The sequence below is a fragment of the Dendrobium catenatum genome, unplaced genomic scaffold, assembly GCF_001605985.2.
Source record: "Dendrobium catenatum unplaced genomic scaffold, ASM160598v2 fragScaff_scaffold_847, whole genome shotgun sequence".
Lineage (NCBI taxonomy): Eukaryota > Viridiplantae > Streptophyta > Magnoliopsida > Asparagales > Orchidaceae > Dendrobium > Dendrobium catenatum.
Window position 1 is genome coordinate 2023390 of NW_021319309.1, and position 21809 is coordinate 2045198.

A 21809-nucleotide genomic window follows, 5' to 3' on the forward strand; every position below is an offset into this window, starting at 1 on the left:
CGGTCCCCAAAAAGCCGATCGGCCCCGTCCCGCTCCGCGTCACCCTCCCGCATCCCTGCTTCGGCGGATCGAACGGCGCGGCGCCCGTTCCGGCTGCTTCTGCGCGCCGCGGGGTAGCCGGCCCTCCCTCTGCCGGTCGGCGTCGGCGGTGGCCCGCATCATGCTCATATCAGTCAACCAACGATTCTATATATAGAAGGTTGAAAGCACTACGAGGAGAACTAGAATATGCAAGTTTTACAAACATGAGCCGATATATCAAACTCCTGCAAGCACAACTCATTAGCAAGCAATAATGAAATTTCATGCCACCAAATGACTCATTCATAATGTAAGAGGGTCCGTAATGAATGTAGAGAACAATATGAGGGAAGAATTCATAATGCAATGATTCATTTACAAACAAACCATGTTGTACAACCCTCACGAATAGTGTCTATTCACAAACAAAGGTTAATTGGAGAGTGCAAGGATATGATGGCAATCAAAGCACAAAATTTCAATGAGATATTAATGGGTCATCACACTGATTGCAATGCAAATATTATCAAACAAGTTCGCTATGCTAGATTTGAATCATCTTTGCATGACAATGAAAGATTCATGAAGTTGCGAACACAACAAACTCAGAAATTTAGAGGAAAATCTTGTGTCACAAATATTTAATGGGTCATCACACTGATTGCAATGCACGAGTTTTTCTTGTTGCGGTAGGAAAATCTTGTGTTACAAATTTTTATGCAGGTATGAAGACCCATACACAGCTTTCTTGGTATTGTGGTACTAGAAGACCCTAACGTGGTATTTACACCACTCATATATGCCTTTTTTTTGGCATAGAGGGTATACCCATCATTCCCTTTTTATCCTTGTGGATGATGTTGGACTATTTGTAAAAATTTAGACCGACAGGACTTGAATAAAATAGAATTAAATTCGCTCATTTGGACACAAATTGCAGCATAACAATAAAAAAGGGGCAAAATAAAAAAAAAAGATAATGATTAAGATTAATATCAAGGAATAAAATAGAAATTGAATAAGATTTACTGGGGATTTATAATGAACTTGAAAGTATGAATATAACTTCCTTATTATTTCTAGAATCTTAAGAAGTATGGATTGAATATGAGTTTGAATGGTGATGATGAATTATGGGCCTCTCTTCTATATAGGTGGAAAGCTAATGCTTCAGGAAGCCTATTAAAGAAAAATACAAGCCATAGGTGGGCAAAATTATGACATTTTGAAATAGATAAAAAATTTTACTTGTAAATTAACAATTGAATATGTAACATCTTCTTACAAGTGGATAGAATGTGATATTTTAAAGCCAAAATAAATAATTGCGGGCACCTTAATGATATAATATTCACACAATTAATCAAATTCAGATAATTTCAAGTTTTGCACATACTTTGTGAGGTAATCTTTAACTTAAATACATTGCTTTAAAAGTCATTGAAGTGCCATGAAAAGCATGAACATCCTCTAAAAGTTACACTAAATTGTTCGCATGTGCTTCGTTAAATATTCTAAATGCTTAAACTTAAAGTTTAGAGAATGCTGTGTTGAGTAAAATCAAGACAAAATCAGGGCCATCTAACTTTGTGGTTAACCAAAAAATGCACCATTAAATTATGATCAAATCTAAGGCTCATAAATTCTTCTATGGCTTAACCCTGAATGATTATGGAGCATACATGACAGGGCATAATGGTCTCTATTAGCGATGATCGATTAAAAATTATCTACTTGGGCAAACATTCAACCCAACTTATAAGGTTCATTTGGATGACACAACTCATGGTTACTGACAACTATTCTTCTATCAAGTTGGATCGATTATCTCTATTGATTAAGTTAACCATAGCATACAACAACTCAGGATGACGAAATTATAGTTTCTTGATTTGATCCATTATCATTTGATCCACCATTCACTTTAAATTATATGTGGCAAATTTCTCAATCTAAAATCAAATTGTTGCTATTATAAGCTAAGAACTTAGCTCCTAATGTCTAACCTAATTTAAAATTATTTTTCATCATGAGGGATAATCAACTTGAAGGGCTTGCACATATGAAAAATCTTGAATCATATCTTAAATTCCTCACAAAATAAGGGCAAAATTTCTTGGTAATTTCTTATGTATAATCCAATATACCTTCTTAAGATTTGACTCAAAACCAATATCACTTGGAAGAGCTGGGAATGAACTTTTGGAGCCCTCACTTAGTGGCCTCAAATATTTGGAATATATTTCAATTAAAAATAAAAGAAATAGCACTGCTATCCTAATATTCAAAATGCTCTTTGACAAATTTCAGTGTAAGCAATGTGGCTGAAGTGGTGAACACCAAATATTCACGTCAATGAACAATAATCTTTCCAGTACAAGCTTTTTTTTTTGCTTCTGTTTAAGACAAAGACGTAAATAATTGCCATGCATTGTTTCACACCTTTTATATAACTCTAACCCTTGTTTTCAAGTATACTCTCTTTTCATGGTATATCAGTTTCCCTGGTGGCATGATCCGTTTTTTCTGAATTTTTGAATGAAGTGTTATATTTAATATCGTTTGATATTGGTGTACTGCTGGTATAATTGATTTTTTAACAATGTTGATGGTAAACCATAAACAATCAATTAATGGTTAACATTTTGTTGTTTACTCTTTATTTATATGGAAATATAGGTTTTCTGCCTAAGTTTAACCTCTTAGCGTCTCTGAGTCAAAGTTGTGTGATGCATTGTGATAAATTATTTCCTTTTATATTTAAATATTACTGACTTTTTGGATGTTGTTATGCGTTAAATTGATTTGTATCGTCTCAGAAACTCTTTCTAATCACGACATGAATGTTCAGGTGGAAATAAAACATGCCTTAGCAGTGGACACTTTAGAGAAGTTAATTCAAAACGGTGAATCTTGCAGGTTAGCAAAGTTTCAAAGTTTAAATTTCATTTGGGCTGGTTCGCACTTTATATTAATGCTTTCATTATGTTGTAGCGAAGAAAGCTTGATTTTGCCGTAATCATACTTGCCACACATTATCAGCTTGATTTTAATTTTTTTTGTTCTTTGGTTCTGTGTTCTCCTACTCTCCAACAACTATTCACGGCTCCTTACCACTATTCCTAAAATTCTCTAATGGCCGCAGGTCCTTTTCACAATTCTTGTTTTTCTCCTCTTCCTAGTAGCTTCTTATTGGATATGCTTAACTTATGGACTTCTGTTGCAACTAGGATTTGCAATTGATCAACAGCTTTTTTTGTTTTGAATATATCACGAATTGCGGCTATTGCAACATGGTGTTTTTGGTGATTCCTGCGATTGATCTTCTATAGATTCTTCTATCATTGGGAATTTTTGTTCCGTCCTAGTGTTTGATGTATTTGATTGTTGTAGGATTTCAATGGATCTTATAACTATAAGAAATATTGGGAGAGGATATCCCTATACATAAGCACGTGGCTTGATTTCTATCTTTTAGTGAATTGTTTCCTTCTTTTCCTTTATTCTAAGTTCTATTATTGATCTGACAATTTAATAGATTAATCAATTTGATTTACTTTGGTTTTTAACAAGGGCATAATTTTCAATTCTATGCATGTCTGTAGGCTCTGAAAATTTTTGTCCTAGCCAGTCCAAGCCTTATTTTGTCGGTGAGAACAGTTTTAGAGAGTTTAGTTCCGGAGTAAACTTTCATAATGCAGATTGCATTTTAGATAAGACACTATCCAGAGATTTTACACTCATTTTGCGAGAAATTTATGATATGTTCTGGTTTCCTATAGTTGTATGCCCCTATAGTTAATTACTCCTGCCAATAACAAGCAAGAACTTTCGATTAAGACTAGTCTTTGAATATATATGTAGTATCCAATTTATAGTGGTAGCAACATTAGGAATTTAAAACTAGATTTAATATTTTTTTGAGATTTGAAATTTATTACCTTACACTTAGAGTGGGTAATGGGGGAATGATGATGGGCCCAATCAAGATCCTATAATTCTATCAGTCCATGTTGTCATAGTCCTTAGCCTACTTAGTCAAAGGAGATAGTCGATCCAATCTGACTGAAGGGTCCTTGTTGCCAGTTATGGATTGCATCATACAAGGGTACCCAGACTTAGGGTGAATGTTTGTTTAAAAGTACATATTTGAGTCCATCTTAGCTAAACAAAAGAATTTATGCCCTATCAATTATACCTTTTAAATTCATTAGTCAAAGTATTTAGAACCATTGGGAATATACATACTTTAGCCATGATAGTAATGTAGTTGTACCATTTGACGGCAAAACCACCCGATCAGATGGCCCTGGTTATAACCTTTTACCTGTGATATCATTTGGCATTAAAACCACCAATTAGAGGACACGTGCCTCGTCCCAACGTCCTTACTGACAAGAAATGGTTTAAGAATGAATTATAGTAATATTCTTGATTAGATATTCGCTATTTGTGAGATGAAGTAATTTTTAAATTTATCCATCTTGAGAAATCGTTTTGGACGGTGGATGAATTTTTGATTCAACTTATTAGGTGATTTATTTCATCTTGAATATCTCCAATTTTTGTGATTTTTGAGTTTTGAACTAAAATCAGATTCTCGTAGTTGCATTTAAAAGAAAGAAATTAATCTGATATATATTAACTTTCAACTCGGCCATCATCGGGATACTTTGTTGTCACTTTGAATATATTTGTATTTTGCATTGTGGTTTGAGTAATTTGAAAGTTTGGGTCCACTCCGGTTGAAATTTTCTGTCAACATGGCCATTATCGTGGTGACTTTATTGTCACTTTAAATATATTTTTATTTTGCGTTGGGGTTTTTGTATTTTGAAAGGTAGGGACCCCTCTAGTGAGATTTTCTGTTAACACGACCATCATCGGGGAATATAAGTAAATTTCTTTTATTATTTAAACTTTGTTGACTCTATTTGCTTGCCAATAGAGGATTGTGTTCAACTCCTAATTTTTGGTGTTGTATAAATTTCAGAATTGAGTGTATGTATTATAATATATGAATTTTCTTCACGAAAAATATTGAAGGACTAATATGAACATATAAAATTAAATACTTTAATTAGTTCAACAACGCAAGTTTGGAGAGTTTGTATTTTGGTGGTGAATTTTTTTTTATAAAAAGCCTTGGCAGCCTAATATGAATGTATAAAATCAAATACTCCGGTCGACATTATGATTATGTATTTGTTCTTTGGTTTTATTCGCCAGCTCCAGTCCACTCAAAGAGGAGGATCAGACTTAAACTTAAGTTTTCTTTTGACCTGAACAACATTCTTAGGCAAGGGTTTAGGAGCATAATGTACTTGTCGGAGCTCATACGGATATTTTGAAAATCATCTTGAATGACATTATACATGTTAGCGTATTTGTACGATATGTTTGTATACTTTTCATAGTACATTTAAAACTAATTTATTATTTTTATTAGTCAGCACAGAATCCTCAGACGTTACGTGCATACACTTGTCATGCTCTTCCGGGCCCATGCAAATGCATGTTTTTTAGTGTACTTGCATAATGTATGTTTGCTTGATTTTGTGTGTGTGGGCTCCGAAAATTCAGCCCCGGCCTCCCCGCCGCACATTGTTGCTTTCTTTTTGGGCAAGGGAGTTTTAACGGATTAAGTTCCGGGGTAAATTTTGGAAGGTAGATGAGTTTGTAGATAATACACTACCCAGAGATTTCGCCCTCATTTTATGAGGACTTTATGATCTGAGTTCTGTTTCCTATAAGCGCAAGCCCTTATAGTTAATTACCCCTCCCGATAACGAGAGAAAACTTTCGATTAAGGCTAGTCATCAATCAGATACATTGTATCCATAGATACGTGGTATCAGACATATAGTAGCAGCACGGGTTTGGATTTGAAAAATTAGAAAGTTTGGGCACTTGGGTTGAGATATTTGAGGATTTGGTATTTAAAATTGAAAATTGCACCATCTTGCACTTAAAGCGGTTGGTGGGGGAATGGATGATAGGCTCGATCAAGATCCCATGGTTCCGTCGTCCCGGGCCATCGTGGTCCCTGGTCTACTTAGTCAGAGGAGGTAGTCGACCCAACCTGACAGAAGGATCCTTGTCGGTAAGACCTATAATCAAAAGAATTCACTAACAAAAACATGAAGCCTACGAAACCCGATCCCCTATCGGCAAGTTAATAGGGTCGACAAGGTTCAAGCTACAAATAGAAATGACCCCATACACCTCGATGATGGCTGTGTTGAATGTAAATCTCAACCGGAGGGGTTCACAAATACTTTCAAAATACTTGCAAGCTCTACTCAAATACCCACAAATCCGAAACTTCGCAAATCCCAAATTACCAAAACCCAAAGATATTTAAAATCAAAATTCAACCATAAAGCACTTAAAGCAAAAATCCATCCACCCTCCGCAATAATTTGTCTGGGTGAACAAATCAAAATTTACTTCAGCTCACAAAGAGCTAATGTCTAGTCGAAAATATCACTAGGATCCATTCTCAAACAATCTCCTGCCAGTAAGGACGTGGTACGTGTCCTCTAACCGACGAGTTTGCCGTCAAATGAAACCGCAGGATAAACGGTTATGACGACCCGGGGCCCTCTGAACCAAGTGGTTTTGCCGCCAAATGGCACCACGAAATACCGATTATGACCAGCGCTGATACTCTCCTTATTGGCATCAAATCCTTGAGATATGAATCAATAGGATATGATCGATAGGGCACAAAATCCTCTGTAAGTTAAGGTGGATCCAAATTTGTTCTCCTTAGACAAACATTCACCCCAAGTCTACAAGGTCCCCTTGGACGAAGCAACCCATGGCTGAAGGCCTAATATGAATGTACAAAATAAATATCTCAGTCGACCTCACGACCGGATATTTATTTAAGAGTTCGAGCCTTGTCAACTCCCGTTGGCCTGCATAGGAGGATCGGGCTCGAACTTGAATTCACTTATTGACCCGCGCAGCATCCCTAGACACCCCATGTATTTCTACAACATGCTCGCCGGGGCCCATGCCGGTGTTTGGGGGATATTTTGTAATTATCTGTTGAACCTTGTCGACTCCTATTTACCTGCTTAGGAGGATCGGGTTCAACTTTATTGACCCGCGCAGCATCCCTAGACGTCATGTGTATACCAATAACACACTCGCCGGGGCCCATGCGGGTTTTATAATTGCTTTTATCCATTTTAGTGTACCTATGTGTATACAAACTACGGTGCACGTGTGGGGGAAATTTGAAGGTACTTGTAGAAACCTTCTGTCTGCTTGCGTGGATGTTGCGGATCCGGTGGCGTGGCGTTGTAACTTGTGGACCCCTTCTGTCTGCTTGTACGAATGTTGCAGATCCGGTGGCGTGGCGTTGTAGATTATAGATGCTTTTATCTATTGCGATTCTTTCACATTTGCACGCAAACAGCATGTTGAATGTAGAATAGGTCTTTGAAAATTTGTATTTGCTATATATTCTCTGCTTCTGCTAGTTGGGGACTGGTGTGTTTGTCTGCGGCTGAACGATATTAATTGCATGAGAGCTATATCCTTTTTGAATTATTCAAAGAGGTCATGTCCTTCAATTCAATGCATGTTGAATCCCCCTTGGTTATAGAAGATAGGTGCATCTTCTCGCATTATTCGATGGCATTTGCATTTCGATGGAAATTAGTATGTCTAATGCTTACTGGAAGCTTCATGTTTTTGATTATGAGCATACTGATTAGAGTGTCATTGCTTTTGTCACACATCTCTGCATTCTACTCATAAGCATGTTGATGTATTCATAGAGAATCCCTCCTTCGTAACATCTACAAATCATTTGTAACTTGTTGGATTGAAATATGCGAGCCAATTTATAGCTCATTATCCACTATTCATACACATTGGGATTTTACTTTCCACTTACTGATTTGCATAATGGCACCGCCTATGAAGATGCTATTGCATTCTTCATATTTGTTTATTTCACGCGTCTTGCATTGCTTTTAGAAATAGCTTGTAGCTGCATGATAAATTTGCTCACCATCATGTGCTCACAATCAAACTGCATATGCTTTTCAATCATTCATTATTTACAAGATCCCATTTGCTTGTTTAGGTGATGGTATTGACAATAAAGATATTATCATATCAATCATGTATCTTTGTAGTCATTGCAACTTTCTCAAGTCAATCCATTGCATGAATTCCATTATCATTTGTACTTGCAAGAGTTTGGTATGTTGACTTGCAAGCTCATGTTGGATGACTTGTTCATTACAAGTTTCTTGTAGTTTCGTAATATTGCTTGTAAGCACATTGCCCCCTTTTATTACAATTCTTACTAATTGTTGCTTGGGAATAAGTCGTGTCTAATATTACAAGTCAATTATCATGACCCCAAAAAGTCTCTATGTCATGGCTTTGAGGTCAAGCCATGTCTTTCAAGCTCTTCTTGCCACTTGCAAACAAATGATACTTACAAGTTCTTTATTTTAAAAGCAATTTGCAATTTATATGGTGTACTTGATACTAAAATCTTCAATATTATCATTCTAAACAAGGTGATCATCACAAGGAAATTATTGTTCTTCAAAATGAAACTCCATGCCAAAGCTTGTAATTCATATTCATTGCTTATTTGTTCATTTCCTTTTGATTTTATCATTCTTATAATTCATGAACTCAATTTTCAAATGTTAGGATTTTAGCTCAAGTTCTCATTAATCTTTTCAAGTTCTGTTCATTTAATGTTCAAATCAAGTCCAAGCCTCCTTTGGTCCAGATCAAGTTTTGGCTTGAGTTTTAAATGTTCAAGTCTTTGCTCATCTCAATGCGAGTTCAAGTCCCCTGTGGTCCAATATGTACATCCAGTTCACTGTCACTGAGTTCAAGCTCAAATTCATTTGAGTCTTATTCAGTTCAGGTTCACAAGTCTTCTATGCAGTTCATTATGATTTTATTCTATCCAAGTTCATTTAAGTTAGGATTCAATGCTTGCAACTTTGATTATTGTTCAATTTGAGTTAAAGTCTTTTGATTTGTTCAAATTAGAGTTCAAGCTCAAGTTCAAGTTGTCCAAAACTTGTCGAAGTCAGGTCCCCGATTCACTGAAAATTTTGGTAGCCTCCCGGCGTCTCCCCCGTTTAGGGGAATAAGGAAAACTGGGCCTCCCGCCACGCTAGAGAAAAGCGTGTTTGGTAGGTGCCCTCGTACGAGGACACCGCGGTCGTGAAATCTTCAACCCCGCCACGACAGAGAAAGGCGTGTATGGATCTCCGGTACCTGTTGCAAGAAAATACAGTCATTTCTCCGCGAGCGGGTACTTATGAATATCTCCATTTCGCCGTAGGCGTCGCACCGGGTTCCCATCCCACCACGCTAGAGAAAAACGTGTATAGGCGGTTTGCCGGCTCGACACGCACGTCGGGAACAGGACTTTGGAAGCAAGGGTCGCTAACTTACCTCGTCGTAGGTGTTGCGCCGGGTTCCCTTCCCACCACGCTAGAGAAAAGCGTGTATGGGCGGTTTGCCGGCTCGGCACGTACATCGAGGTAGGAGGGCACGAAAATTGAGGCAAACACTTTTTTTTCTCTTTTCTTTATTTTTCTTTCTTTTTTTTTCTTTTTTTTTTCACATCTATTTTCTTTTTTGAAAACTTTTTTTTCTCTTTCTCTTCTCTTTTTGTTTATATATACAAATATATGCATAGACACTTCCAGCAATGATAATAATACAGCATAAAAAGTAATGCAGAGAGAAAAAAAATTTACAATGTTAGACTAAGGAAAAGAGCACTAATTTAACACTGAATAAAAAAAAAATAACTCAATAATATTAGCTAATATTGAAGAATGACGCTTGCTGTTTAGACACTTTGGGCCAAAGAGATTCAACAGATTTTTTTTTTTATTCATGCGCTGAATTTGGTAGAGTTTGGGTTGCTGTTTGGACCCTGTAGGTATGTTGGTTTCAAGTGTATTTTGGAGAGGTTGCATTGAGCTGTTTTGAAGAAAGTTTCTACTACAGAGCTTAGGCCTTTGAAGGAGGGGAAATAGGCTGATAGAGGGCTGTTTTAGAGCAGTTTTGGGCTGAAATCAGGAGCATAAATGGGCTGTTTTGGAGTAGATGTGGAATTGTTGTGTGCTTTGAGTGGTGAGATGAGTGGGCTGAATGCTGAATTCAGATTTGGATCGGCTATATTAGTATGCAGTTTGCTGTTTGAGAGATGAGGGCTGTTTTAAGCAGAGGTGGGCTGCTCTAGTGGACTGAATTGGTTTTGGTTTGTGGGCTGAATGTAGCAGATTTAGAATGTTTATGTAATGGGCTGCTGTAGGTGATGTAGAGGAGTTATGTAGTGGACTGGATTGTTGGGATTTAAAGTTTCTGGACTGTTGTTTGAAGATGTAATGGACTGCTGTTTGGGTTTAAACAATGGGTTGAATCAGTGCAGTAAAGTTGGCGTTTGGGCTGAAAAAATCAGCAAAGGGTCCTTTTTTTTGGGCTGAAAAAAAAAAAAAAACTCAGCAAACGGGCTGCTTAGGTACAGGTTTAATGGGCCAAAATTTGAGATGGGAAGGGCTGCTCGCGAGGTCCAGATTCTCATTCTCAAACCTTTCTTTCCGTGATAATCAAAGGAAGCAGATCTCAAATCAAGGTAAATGCAATCAACAAAAAAAGAAAAAGTATGTTCATCTCCTACTGGAGAAAGCTCTCGGAGAACAAAGGCAGATTAAAAAAAAAATTTTAGGATGAGATGAAAAGAAGCTAAGCATTGAAACCATATTATTCTTCCATTGAACTCATCCCTGTATTTACCGTTCTAAGTCCGTCAGAGCTTGGGAGCTGGTTCAGGTGACGTCTTGGACGGCTACAGGTGGTTTTATTTTTTTTTTGGGAATCCAACAGAGAGGAGGTAAGACTAGTGGCGGAAGTTTGACGTGAAGAGGAAGAGATTAAGTTCTGTTGTATAGAACAGGTATTCGGCCCTTGTAAGGGACGGCTGGCTCTCTGTAGGCGAATCAGTGCGTGAAATAAGGGAAGGTTTTGGTTTAGTTCGTAACCGCAGGAAAGCAAGCGGGATGGAAGTATCAAGACTCTTTCCTTCGTTTGGCTTTAAGGAAAGAATCTGTCGTTAAAACGAAGCTTGTGACCTCTGCTAATTTTTTTAAAAAAACTGGATAACTATATCGGTGCTCTGTCACTATGCATTAATTCTGAATAGCAACAGCATCCTAATCAGTCCAAAATTATCTTGATTTGCGTGCATTTCTTCTCGTTTCATGCATCGTTTTACGTGTCGATTTCGCCGAACGTCGAAATTAGACAAATTGATAGTACATTAAGGGTATTGCCGATGTTCCGAACACAACGACGTGGTCCATTTCACGATCGGACGTCGTTTGAGCAATGTTGAGGATAATTTTTATAAGGGCCCACCTCGATTTGCGTGCACAACCTCAAAAGAACAATTTGATAGTGCATCTAGGGTATTTTCAGTGTTCCGAACACAACGACGCAGTCCGTTTTACAATGGGACGTCGTTGGAGCAATGACAAGGATAATTTTTATATGGGATCGCCTCGATTTGCGTGCACAACCTCAATTAAACAAATTGATAGTGCATTTAGGCTATTGTCGGTGTTCCGAACACAACGACGCAGTCCATTTCGCGATCGGACTTCGTTTGGGCGATGCAGAGGGAAATTTTTTACAAGGGCCGCCTCGATTTGCTTTCACAACCTCAATTTGGCAGTGCATTTAGGGTATTATCGATGTTCGAACACAACGACGTAGTCCGTTTCACGATCGGACATCATTTGGGTAGAGCCGAGTGAACTTTTCTTAAAATTCGTGCTTTGCCTCGAGATTCGTGCCACAATCTTGATGATCCAAATTGAACAAAAAAAAGTAGTTTTTAGAGGTTCACAACATTCCGGATGCAATGATGAAGTTTATTTGTCGATCCGACGTCGTTTGATCAGCCTCGCGCTTTAATTTCGGGTGTCGGCCATCCCTTTTGATCGATCTCATCTGGTTCGATTGCGAGGGGTCTTGACCTAGCAGAATTCGTCATCCTGATCGCAACGACGCCGTCCGTTTGGCAATCGGAGGTTGTTTGACCCTTCAAGTGACGTGTGACGCCAAGGTTCATATCGCTTTATTCATCAGTTTGGGTCATTTCTCGTGTGGTTTGAGGTATAGGGGTCAACAGTGTGGCTACTTAATGCATTTGCGCAACATATAATATGTTCATATGTTGGTACAATGAACTATACGATGCATAATGCATTTGTATATTGAATGATGTGCGTTGCATAATACATTTTGCACGTTGCATGGTGTGTATGTAAGCAACACAATTGGTGTGTATGATGTATATGTATGTCCACATACAAATTTGTAAGTGTATTTGTATATTTGCATGCTTGCATATGCATATGCCTGTTGTTAAGCATGTGTATAAAATGCACTTGCATTTTTATGATACACTCGTGCAATGCTCTAGCACATTTTATTTAGTGCGTTTGTGTGACACATTCGCATGAATCTCATTGCACTTGCATAATAATATGATTATTGGCGTATATACAAAGGGGCTTGCATGATTAATGGTATGTGTGCATGTTACTTAGTGCTCTCGTTTGATTGTCGATATACACATATGCCACTTGATGTATGTATATAATGCGTTTGTATGTCTTTGGTATGCATGCATTGTACAATTGAGGCTCATAGGCGACACCTTTTGGTGATTTGGCATTTCACGTGCATTTAATGAGGGGTCGTATAAACCGTGACATGTAACAGTACACTATTTAGTTTTTTTTTAAGACAAATATTCACGGGGTGTATGACATATTCTCAGGGCACTTACTAGTCTTTTGACTTAACACCTCGCGTGTACGCTACTTAAGACCACCTGTGCATCCGTGTCCCTTTTCCTTGTCATTTGTGCTTTGAGTCCATTCATGAAATTATCCTCCAAAATAGTCTCCGATAGTTGCTCCACTTGACTGGCCAAGTGCTCAAATACTCATGATAATCTGGCACTGATCCGTCTTGCACGTGCAAAGAACTGCTCATATAAGTCTCTTTCGCTGCCGGTTCAAAAACGTTCCAATAAGCATTCCTTGCTCCACTTGTATTTTTTTTTCATGCATTTTTTTTAAAACTTTACCTAACCTTTACAAATATGTGACCTACTTTCTGATGCCATTTATTAAAATATACAAGCTTGTTATCTGCAACTTCCAAATATTGTATAAGGAGATGTTTATATGGTGTTGAAATGCACCTCTAACTCTTCTCTATCTTTCATCCAATTGTAGAGGAGACTAGAGGGATGGCTGGTGAGTGATTGGAGGTTCTTAGTTACCTTGGTTAGTGTCACATTGAGAAATTTTTTTGTTGGGTACTAGACAATGAGCATTGAAACCCCGAAGATGATAGTTGGAATTTGGTGGCTTTCACAGGAGGAAATTCATGACTGTCGTAGAGGCTAGAACCAATGAGATGGTTTAATATAGGAGGCTACTGTCTTTTCTCTATCTCGAATAACATAACTGGCAGAGTAATAGTGCCTGGTTTTAGAGAAAAATAAGATGAAAAAAAGGAACAATACTAGGGGGGATAAAAGTGAAAATATTTGTTTAAGATAATATTTTCATCTTGTATTTATCTTTGATTTTCTGGAGCAAACATCTCTTTGTGCAGTCATAGATTTTGGCAAACTTGCTCTTTATTTTTTTTATCTTACAGGCTGTCTTATTTCTCTCACTTGGTTCACTTTTTCGAGAGATATCGAGAGAGAGAGACATCAAGCCTTTATGTCACTTTGTGGGTTGACTACATGAATCATTTTTCTCCATTGTGTTATGTTAAGAGTTAAATTCTCATTTAAATCTAAGAAAGAAAGGTAAATTCTAATATTTTATAACCAAGTCTTTTTAGGTCTACCTCTACCTTTCTTAACATAAGTTAAATCTAATACATCTACTTTTCTAACCAGGTCATCAAAATGTTTCCATTTTATGTGACTAAATCATCTAAGGCGATTCTCTCTAATCTTATCTTCCACTGGAGCTACTCCAACCTTTTAACTTATATGCTCATTTCGTATGCTGTCTTTAAGAGTAAAACTAATCATCCACCTGAGCATCCTCATTTTTTTAACACTTAACTTAATATTATTCTTCTCTTTTAATGGCCAATTGCACCATAAAACATTACAGGTCTAACCCCCATCTTATATAATTTTTTTTTAAGTTTGAGGTGGACTTTTCTATCGCACAACAAGCCCGATGCATTCCTCCACTTGAACCATCCACCTTGAATTCTACTTATAATTATCCCATGTATTTCACCATCACTCCAAACAATAGACCCAATATATCGAAAATGTGTACTCTTATTGATGACTTGATCACCTAAAGTCACAATCCCTTCAATAGATCTATTATTACTAAAATTACATTTCATATATTTAGTTTTAGATTTACTCAAATGAAAGCCTTTAGACTCTATGGTTAGCCTCTATAATTCAAGTATACTTTTAGCTCCCTCTCTAGTTTTATCAACAAGAATAATATCATCAGCAAAAAGAATACACCAGGGTATAACCTCTTGCAAATGTCTAGTGAGATCATCTCTGACTAAATAAAAAAGATACGGGCTTAATGATCCTTGATGTAATCTAATTGAAATAGAATAATACTTGGTCAAACCACCTTCTGTTTACACAAGTAATAACTCCTGCATACAAATCCTTAATGACTTGAATTTAAGCATTATTAACCCTTTTTTTTTTCTAGAACTCTCTATTGCACATCTCTTGGAACTTAATTATGTGCTTTCTCTAAATCAATAAATATCATATGTAAATCCTCCTTATTCTCTCTATAGTTCTCCATCAAACCTTTCAATAAATGTATAGCTTCCATAGCAGACCTATTCGACATGTATCCAAATTGATTTTGAGAAATATTAATTTCATGCCGCAAATTATGCAAGATAACTCTCTCCCATGGTTTTAAAGTGTGATACATTAACTTAATTTCTCTATAATTCATGCAATCTTCTGTATCACCTTTATTCTTAAAAATAGGAATCAACATACTAATTCTCCACTCATCTAACATCTTTTTAGTTTTTAAAATAATATTAAAAAGTTTAGTAAGTCAATAAATGCTTTCATCTCCTAAGAATTTCCACACCTTTGTTGGAATATCATCAGGTCCAACAACTTTTCTACATTTCATTTTCCTTAAAGCCACTCTAACTTCAGTTTTACTATTATGCTGATAAAAACAAAAATTTTTACTTAGGGTGCTAAGGTCACTAAAGTCAATTGCATTTTCATAATATTTATTAAAAAGTTTAGAAAAATATGTCATCTACCTTTATTTAATATCCTCTTCTAATAAAAAGTATATTTTGATCTTCATCCTTAATGCACTTCAGTTGAACTAAATATTTACTACTCTTTATATCCTTGTTTAACTTATACATTTATCTTTCAATTTTGTTAGTATTAATCTTTTATATAAATTATTAAAAGCTAACAATCTTTGCAATGCATATTCTGTACTTAGACTCCTTGAGGGACTATTTATATCTTTTTTAATTATCAGAATTTTTACATCTAAATTAATTTTTAAAATAGTTTTTTTTATTTTTTATCCTGAACATTTTGATTCTACCACAACTAATTTTACAATATTCTTAATATCACTAGTTACATTTTTTCATATAATATTAGCTTTCTCATGCACAAACAAAATCTTAAGATATAATATCTTGAGCATCTCTTTTTTTCATAAATAGTGACATCGAAGGGATTCTTCTCTAATCGTTTGACTGTCTGTTGTCTTTACAATTTCACAAAAAAATATTTGTTAACCAAATTGTTGCACTATTCTTCTTGCACTTCATATCTCAATAGATATCTTATATATACGTAAAGTTTTACATATATGCGTCTTCATTAGTGGTAACTTCACTTTGCTTTGTATGGATCTATACCTATAGTATCTATTATTATTTTGCTCATTATGATTTTGTAAATAATTTTCATCTCTAAAACTCTAACATCTCCATAATCTGTATGTCTTCATATTTAACTAATATCTTATTATCAATAGACAAATTAATACACATTGAACTAGATCCATGTAGCATCTTATATATGTTTAACATAGTTCAGAATCGATGCATCTCTAAATTTCTATCAGCATACAATATATGCAGGGGTTTTAGACAATTAACTTATTTTTTTTTGCTTCTATTTCTTTTTTTTTTAACATTTAGTTTGTTAAGTTGGTGCCATTTTTCAAAATTTTGTTTTTTTGAACCCCTTGTTCTATTTTTGGTAAGACAAGAATGGCACATGGTATGTTGTGATGTTGCTCAACTTCAAACCTGTTTTGTCACTCGAATGATGTTATTTGTAAGCTCTAATATGCAATAGCATGTTGTTTAGGAAAGTGTGTTGTCCGAAATTCCTTTTACTTGATAAAAGAAACCGTAAAAGCTGCCTAATCAAATATCTTCTATGTTTTTTCTCTTCAAAGAAGAAATTGTGGAAAAAGAAAAAAATACAATATAAAAAAAAAACAAAACAACAAACCATCAGCTCAGTTGGCTCCCACTATCCCACTCACACACGATCTCATAAGCACCCACGAAACAAAACCACCCCAGCCCGCATGCCCTCGCTTATTTCTAACAGATGCATGCTAGAAAGCCCAGCTTTGCTCCCCTGTCGACTCTTTCTCATACACAGAACCGCACGCAAGCAAGCCCTTGATTTCTACTTGTCGCAAGACCCCGCAGTCGAAGCCCTCAGTCACTTACCCATCGTGCACACTCTGATCCCGTCTACACCTTCGTACTTTCAGATCTTAGCCAATCTCCCACTTGCAAATGGCCCCCTAACGCACCTCCCGATCATCTGCACCAACGAACCCTACTGCCTCTATGGTCTCTCGTCCGGTTCGCCTACTCCACTCGCAAATGACTCCTCTGCCACGCCACCGATCCTTCACACGAACGGCCACTCGTGAACTCCTCCAGCACACTTAAGTGAACCTCCTCTTTGGTCTGTTTGGACTTTCACAACCAAGCTGCGGCGGGTGGCACTTGCCTACGACTGAACCATGACACCCACATGCGATCGAACACGCCAGCGGTTGTCGTCTGCTGCTTCGACTGAACTGCACACCCTTTGCGTGGTGTTAAGCCTCTATCCCTGATTTGACATATGACTCTGTTCCACCCTCCCAAACGATTGTTTCCTATGAGTGTGCAAACATGGCAAGAGAATATTTGTAAAAGATCACTGTCCCGGTGCCCTCGGTCGTCGAATTCTATCTAGCTGGGCGGATTTGAATGGGCAAGTGCCCTCCTAATTTCTTCTCGCAGTGAGGAGATGCTGGGAGGTTGCCGAATTTTCTTTTTGGGGAAATTGGAGAGCAACAATTAATCGATTAATTAAATAATATAAATAATACTTTAATTTTAATTATTAGTATTTTTTTTGGTATTAATTAAAAATATCTTTTAATTGGTTGATTAATTAATTTTGAAATTTAAAACAAAAATAGAATTAAAACTTAATGAAATAATGCAATCAATTAAAAATGATGAAAGAAAAACATAAATGAATGTTTGCACTAAAACCAAATACTTGTACAAACAACCCAACTGATTGAAACCCAAAACAAATAAAAAATAAACAATCTAATAGACTCTAACTCCAAAATTACAAAGACAACAAAACTCAAACTAAATTCTAACAACTCTCAACAAACTCACACTCAACTAAACTCAAACACCAAGCAAGCTCTTGCGAATTCCTAGCAATGCGAGCTTTATATACCTGCAAAACAAATAAACAATGGTGAAATTTAGAGCTGTAAACAAAATAACAGTGCAAAGAAGAAAACAATCGTTATAACAAAAGCTACAATGCTACAAATAAAATATGAGAACTAAAATAGTAGTAAACTAAACTATTAAAGAAAGGAAAGAAAGCGCTAAAACAAAACTAATAGGCAACTTCTAAGTGAAATAGTAAATCCTAATCAAACTAATTTGCTAAGAAATCTTCCAAGGAAATTAAACGATCCAAACAAATCTATAGGCACCTTCTAATGAAAGTCGTAATACCTATCCGAACAAATGTATATGCAACTTCTAAGGGAAGTCTTAAGACCTATCCAAACAAATCTACAAACAACTCTAATGAAATTCGTAAGACTTATCCAAGCAAATCATAGAAAACTTGTAATGGAAGCTGTACGTCTTTCTATTTGGGAAAACTTCTAAGAGAAGTATTAGACCCTCAAACTGAAACTCAAGACTACAGGTTACTTCCAAGTGAAGTATTAAGTCTTATCTTTTATAAACTACATGCATTGTCAAGGGAAATAGTAAGTTCTATCTTTTATAAATCACAAGCTACTTCTAATTGAAATAGTAAGTCCCATTTTAAGTCAAACATACGGGTAACTCCTTGGTGGAGTGGTAAGCCCCAATCTAAATCAATCATACGGTCAACTCCTAAGTAGAGCCGTAATTCTCAACTGTTAACCTCTGCAGATCGACGCCGTCCACGCCATCACTAAAATTCCCTGCCTGAATTTTGCTTAAATCCCTTTGTTTGGCATCATTTACGTTGCCTCCCGTAATTGCCGGACTTACCTTGATTACAGTCTTGTTCGCGTTATTAAAATGAAAATGAACAACTTTTTTTTGTTTTCTTCTATGCATGAAATCCTCCAGTCAAGTAGAGCAGCTTGCTCCCTCTACCTCTTCTAAATCCAATCGCCAAACTCCAGATCGATCCCTATGGGTGTCCATTTCGGGTTGTGGGTTGGTTTCGGGTTAAACCCGAAACTGACCCGACCCTATTTAGGCTGACCTGAATTGGACCCATTTTTGCAAACGTGTCGGTTTGTTCAACTCAGACTCGACCTGCCGGGTTTTTGGGTTGACCCTACCTGACACGGATTTATGGGATTTGGCTGAAGAAGCGCACAAAAGTGAGGAAGGTATTGAGCTCCTGTCGCTACTTCTAATTTCGGTGAATTGTCCCGATCTCCGATTTGACAGGAAGGAACGTCATTAAAGGAGGCGAACTATCCCGTCCTTCGATTCATGAGGAAGATAGCGAGCTCCCGCCTCCCGTCGCTACTCAAGTTCTGGCAACACTGCAGTAGCGTCAATGCTAGCGGTGGCACGACAGTGGAAGCGGCGGCTTCACTAACGTGAAAAGATGTGAAGATGACGACGACGTGCACGCAAAGTCTGAAGTGACTCTACTCGACGGTCGGGCAAGGTGAGAAGATCGATTTTGGGTTATTTCCAGGTTTCCGGGTAAACACGAACCCGACCCAATTTTTGAAATAAGTAAGTTTATTGAACCCGAACCGATTGATTTCACAAACAATTGACCCTAACCCAAAATTTTTTTGTCGGGTTTTTGGATCGTGTCAAATATTGACACCCTTATCTATCCTGTCAACCCTGTAAACTCACGTTTTGCCCGACCTTTAAACTTTCGAACACCTAGCCCATCACTTCCTACTACATCTGAGTCTCCCATATCAACCGAAATCCCAGACCTCCCATGTAAAGTGCTGATTTTGCTCCAGTATCGTTCAGGACGATCTGGGATCGTGCTGGGACGATCAGTTGAAGTTTTATTCCAGAATGTGTCCAGATTGCTCCAGGTGATTTTCCTGTAGGTATCGGCCGGGCCGATAGAGACATCGTCCAGGCCGATCGGTTCAGTGCATCATTTCGTCCTGAGCATCGCCCTGGGAATCGTCCAGGCCGATGGATTTTGTTCAGATCGTCCCAGGACGATATTGCGATCGGCCGGGCCGATCTGTGTATTATAAAGCTGAAATCAGTCATTTTGAAGAGAGAGAAAAATCAAAATTAACGAAAATATTAGCTGAGGAGAGAGAAAGTCGAGGGCTTTTTGGGAAAAGTTGATTTTCGAGCGACGCGGCTCCGTTTTCGTCCGACGAGACTGTTCAGGAAATTGTTGTACGCAAGGTAAGGCACATTCCGCCTTTCTCAATTTTCAGAACCGTCGCATTTGGCGGTATTTTCTGTTCGGAATTGATTTTATTTCGTGATTTTCGTCCGTATTTTTCGATTGGTTCAGTTTTTCCAGGAATAGATTTCAGAGTCTGATCCGTAGGTATTATTTTGTACTTTTGATTTTTGTACAGACATGGCTCTTCTGCTCTATTTCTTTCTGTCTGAGCCATGGTCTGTAGTTGTAGATAATTGTTTTGAGGAAAAAAAAGAAAAAAAAATATAGATGTTTTGTTCCGCTGCATTTGATGTTTCATAGTAGCTCTGTGTGTCTGTGTTTGAGTTGAAATATTTGGACGATTCAATTCCGAAGCAAATTCCAAAGCCAGATCCTGGTCAGTCAGTTTGTTCGTTCTAGTCGCGACCCGGTGCGAGCGGGATCCGTCCCGTTTCGGGTCGGGTCGTGACATCCCATCCTCAAGCCGCAAACTTGTCGCCACCTTTGATATTCAACTTATAAAACCCGCCAAACTCACGCTAGAGCCAATTGAAGACTTCCGATATCTGATTCCTAGCCAAATTCTCCTTCCCTCTCTACCAAATCAATTGGACCAAACTGAACTCCACCATATAGCCGACCTTCCCTTCCTCACATCCTTAATTGCATATCAACCCTCCCTATGTCGACTTCCATCTGACCCGGCAAACTCCACACCTATACCAGCAAGTCTACAATATTAACCACCCGCTTTCCCTTTTTTGGCCTAAGAGATGATACAGAGTAAGTTTCACCTTTTTTTGCCTCTGAGATCTTGGGCTTGTTAGAGTGGCCTTCTGATCTTGACAAATTCAATTTGTCAAATGTAGCCATTTTATCCAGCAAGTCTTGAAATGTAGTGATGGTGGCCATGCACAAAAATGGTTGCATCTTATCATGGATGTTTCCCATTAAGAATTGTTGCATATCTGTTTTTAGAAATAGAATTTTGATGATAGCAAATACTTCTATTTGTCTACGACTGTCTTGCCTACTAACATTTCAGGTCCACATAATCAAGATTTCATTTTGAACCAGCTCAAGATTGGATAGACTAGGTATGAGTCAGTTTGTAAACATTTTTTTTTTCTTGAGTCTATTTGTAATAAATGTAGTTCCTGATGCTAAGTAACCTTGCCCACACACAGTTGAGGGAATTTTTTCTGTCTGATTTAGAGTTCTCTGTTTTGAGGACATCATCTAGGACGATCCAAATATCGTCCTGGACTATCAGTTAAAAATAGAAACCCTAATTAGGGCATCCTTGTTAAGGAAGTCGTTATTGAGCTCATCATCCTAGACGATATTGGTATCGTCTGGGACGATATTCTCAAATCAGAAAGAATCAGCCGCCGGATCTATTTAGGTATTATTTACTTTTGGACATCGTCCAAGACGTCATCCTGGACGATGCACACAATTATCCCTAAATTAATCTGGTAATTAAGGAAAGCAATTAAGGCTTTAATGATACAATCACATCGTCCTAGACAATCGTAGGATCTTCCGGGACGATCAGTTCAAAATACCTTAGTTGCTCCTAGACGATCAATATTGGATAGCTCTTATTCAGGGCGATGCTCTCGACGATTTTCATGGATTTGAACTAATTGTCCTGGACGATCGTGAGATCGGCCTGGATGATCAAGCTATTTTTTCATCTTCCAGACATACTTTCTGTGCGATTGTTAGGATGATATTCACCGATTTGAACTAA

The 21809-nt window shown here is 37.4% G+C and overlaps 1 protein-coding gene across 5 annotated transcripts in view; it reads left to right on the forward strand.

Moving 5' to 3' along the window:
* The window catches only part of LOC110092570 (probable caffeoyl-CoA O-methyltransferase 1), a 120571-nt gene that overhangs the window by 88704 nt on the left and 10058 nt on the right, over window positions 1-21809 (forward strand). For all 5 annotated transcript variants that reach the window (XR_002302598.2, XM_020817177.2, XM_028696823.1 and 2 more), the window contains one exon: window positions 2873-2940. Coding sequence is in view for 4 of the 5 variants with exons in the window: in XM_020817177.2 (XP_020672836.1) it covers window positions 2873-2940 (68 nt within the window). In the remaining variant the exon portion in view is untranslated. The remainder of the gene's footprint in view (window positions 1-2872; window positions 2941-21809) is intronic.